Raw genomic sequence first — 1,819 nt, 5'->3', positions numbered from 1 at the left:
TGTTGCCCAGGCTGGTCTCGAACTCCTGAGCTCAAGCAATCCACCCGCCTCGGCCTCCCAGAGTGCTAAGATTATAGGCATGAGCCATCACACCCAGCCTGAGCTGGGATTTGAAACCAATTTTACTTTAGAGTCCTTGCTCTTAACAATTCTGCAATTGCCTTTCTGTGGAGGAAGATCAGTGAGTGCAAAGGTCCAGATGCCTGCCATATTGGCAGAGCAGAAATCAGGCCAGCAGAGGTATAGCACAGTGAAATGTGTGAGAGAATAAAATGGGATAGAGTTGAAGAGACAGTAGGAGTCAGATCATGGGCTTTATAGGTAATAGTAAGGAATCAGGATTTCATAAAAGTATCTAGGAAGCAAGGGATTGTCATGATCAGATTTACATTTGAATGCTATCAATCTAGCTGCTCAGTGAAGAATTGGTTATGGCAGGGCAGAGGTAAGCACACAGTGAGATCGGTTAGGAAGTAGTTCAGAACAGAGGTGATGGTGGCTTGGCTTAGGGTGGCAGCAATGGAGGTGGGGACAAATGGATGAATTTGGGATCTATTCTGAAGACAGAGCCAAGAGGACTTGTTGAAGGACTGGATTGTGGATCAATGAAGGACAGCGCTGAATCAAGGATGGCCTCTGGGTTTGCGGTCTAAACAATTCAGTGGATGGTGGTACCATTTACACATTCTCTCATTTATTCTTCACAATGATCCTTCAGACTGGGATCCACTGTATAGCTGAGGAAACCTGGGCTAGGACAAGTTGGGGGTTAGGGAGGCCTAAGGTTAACATTAGAGGGGAGGCAGGATTCCAGACCAAGCCTTTTTGATTCCAGAGCCAGGCCTGTCTACTATACCACAAAACCACGAATTTATTCAAAGCTTGGATGAATAACATGTGTGTTCTTGGAACACCTCACATGCTCCAAGAAGAGTTCAACATAGTTGCAGCATGGTTCCAATGTCCACGCATTTTATTACCTTGGATCTGGGAAGATTACAAAAATAATCTAGGTAGGTATTAGAAATATTATTTATGCAGTGAGCCGAGAGCACGCCACTGCACTCTAGCCTGGGGGACAGAACGAGACTCCGTCTCAAAAAAAAAAAAAAAAAAAAGAAATATTATTTATGCCAGCTGAAAAAAAAGGAGGGATCACTCCAGTTTTAACCCCTCCTTGTACAGACAAAAGACTGAAACTCATAGAAGGAAAGAGATCAGAGGCTAATTCTCCAGATTCTCTCCCTGACGTGGACACATAGCCAACCACACGACCAGAGACACCCCACCCACGCCCCTGTGGCCTCACGATGATGTAGGCATCCAGGATGGAACGGTAGAGCGCCAGGACACGGGTAAGGTTAACAGCTAGTTGCCTCCTCCCCTCATGAGAGAGGCCTCGGGCGGAGATGCCCGGCATCCCGCGGTCCAGAAGGCAGCGCGGGAAGCGAGAACGCAGTGAACAGGGATCCAGGGTCACTACCACGCGGGTCCAGGACCCGGACAGGGCTCAGCTCTGCAGGCAGAACAGGAAGAGTTTTGGGTCTAGTCTCCGACGCTGCCTTTCCGGGATCCCATGCTGCAGTTGAAGATTTGAGGCGCCCCCAAGAGGTCACAGGTTGCGACGTTTCACAGTGCGAAGGTGTCAGCGTCGGAGACACGTAGGGCGGGGTAACAGTGCAATGACGCCACAAAAGCATGCCGCGGAGCTCAGCTCACAACGAGGTGGGCCAAGTTCCAGTTCCCGCCCCTTCCCGTACACGCCTCTCCTCTGCCGGAAGTGAAGCCGGAGGTGTCCGGCTGGCTGTAGTTCCGGTTT

At 49.7% G+C, this 1,819-nt stretch overlaps 1 protein-coding gene across 3 annotated transcripts in view; it reads right to left on the bottom strand.

Annotated features, from left to right (window-relative positions):
* RRNAD1 (ribosomal RNA adenine dimethylase domain containing 1) overlaps positions 1-1,819 on the bottom strand; it is an 8,811-nt gene that overhangs the window by 6,802 nt on the left and 190 nt on the right. For 2 of the 3 annotated variants that reach the window (XM_011992806.1, XM_011992808.1), the window contains exon 1: positions 1,310-1,819. In XM_011992806.1, the coding sequence (XP_011848196.1) occupies positions 1,310-1,420 (111 nt within the window). In that variant the 5' untranslated portion in view covers positions 1,421-1,819. The remainder of the gene's footprint in view (positions 1-1,309) is intronic. The other variant, XM_011992807.1, reaches the window with a different exon arrangement.

This window comes from Mandrillus leucophaeus, unplaced genomic scaffold (genome assembly GCF_000951045.1).
Source record: "Mandrillus leucophaeus isolate KB7577 unplaced genomic scaffold, Mleu.le_1.0 Scaffold418, whole genome shotgun sequence".
Taxonomy (NCBI): Eukaryota; Metazoa; Chordata; class Mammalia; order Primates; family Cercopithecidae; genus Mandrillus; species Mandrillus leucophaeus.
Note: the sequence above shows the minus strand (reverse complement) of the source record. Positions and strands in the feature narration are given on the sequence as shown.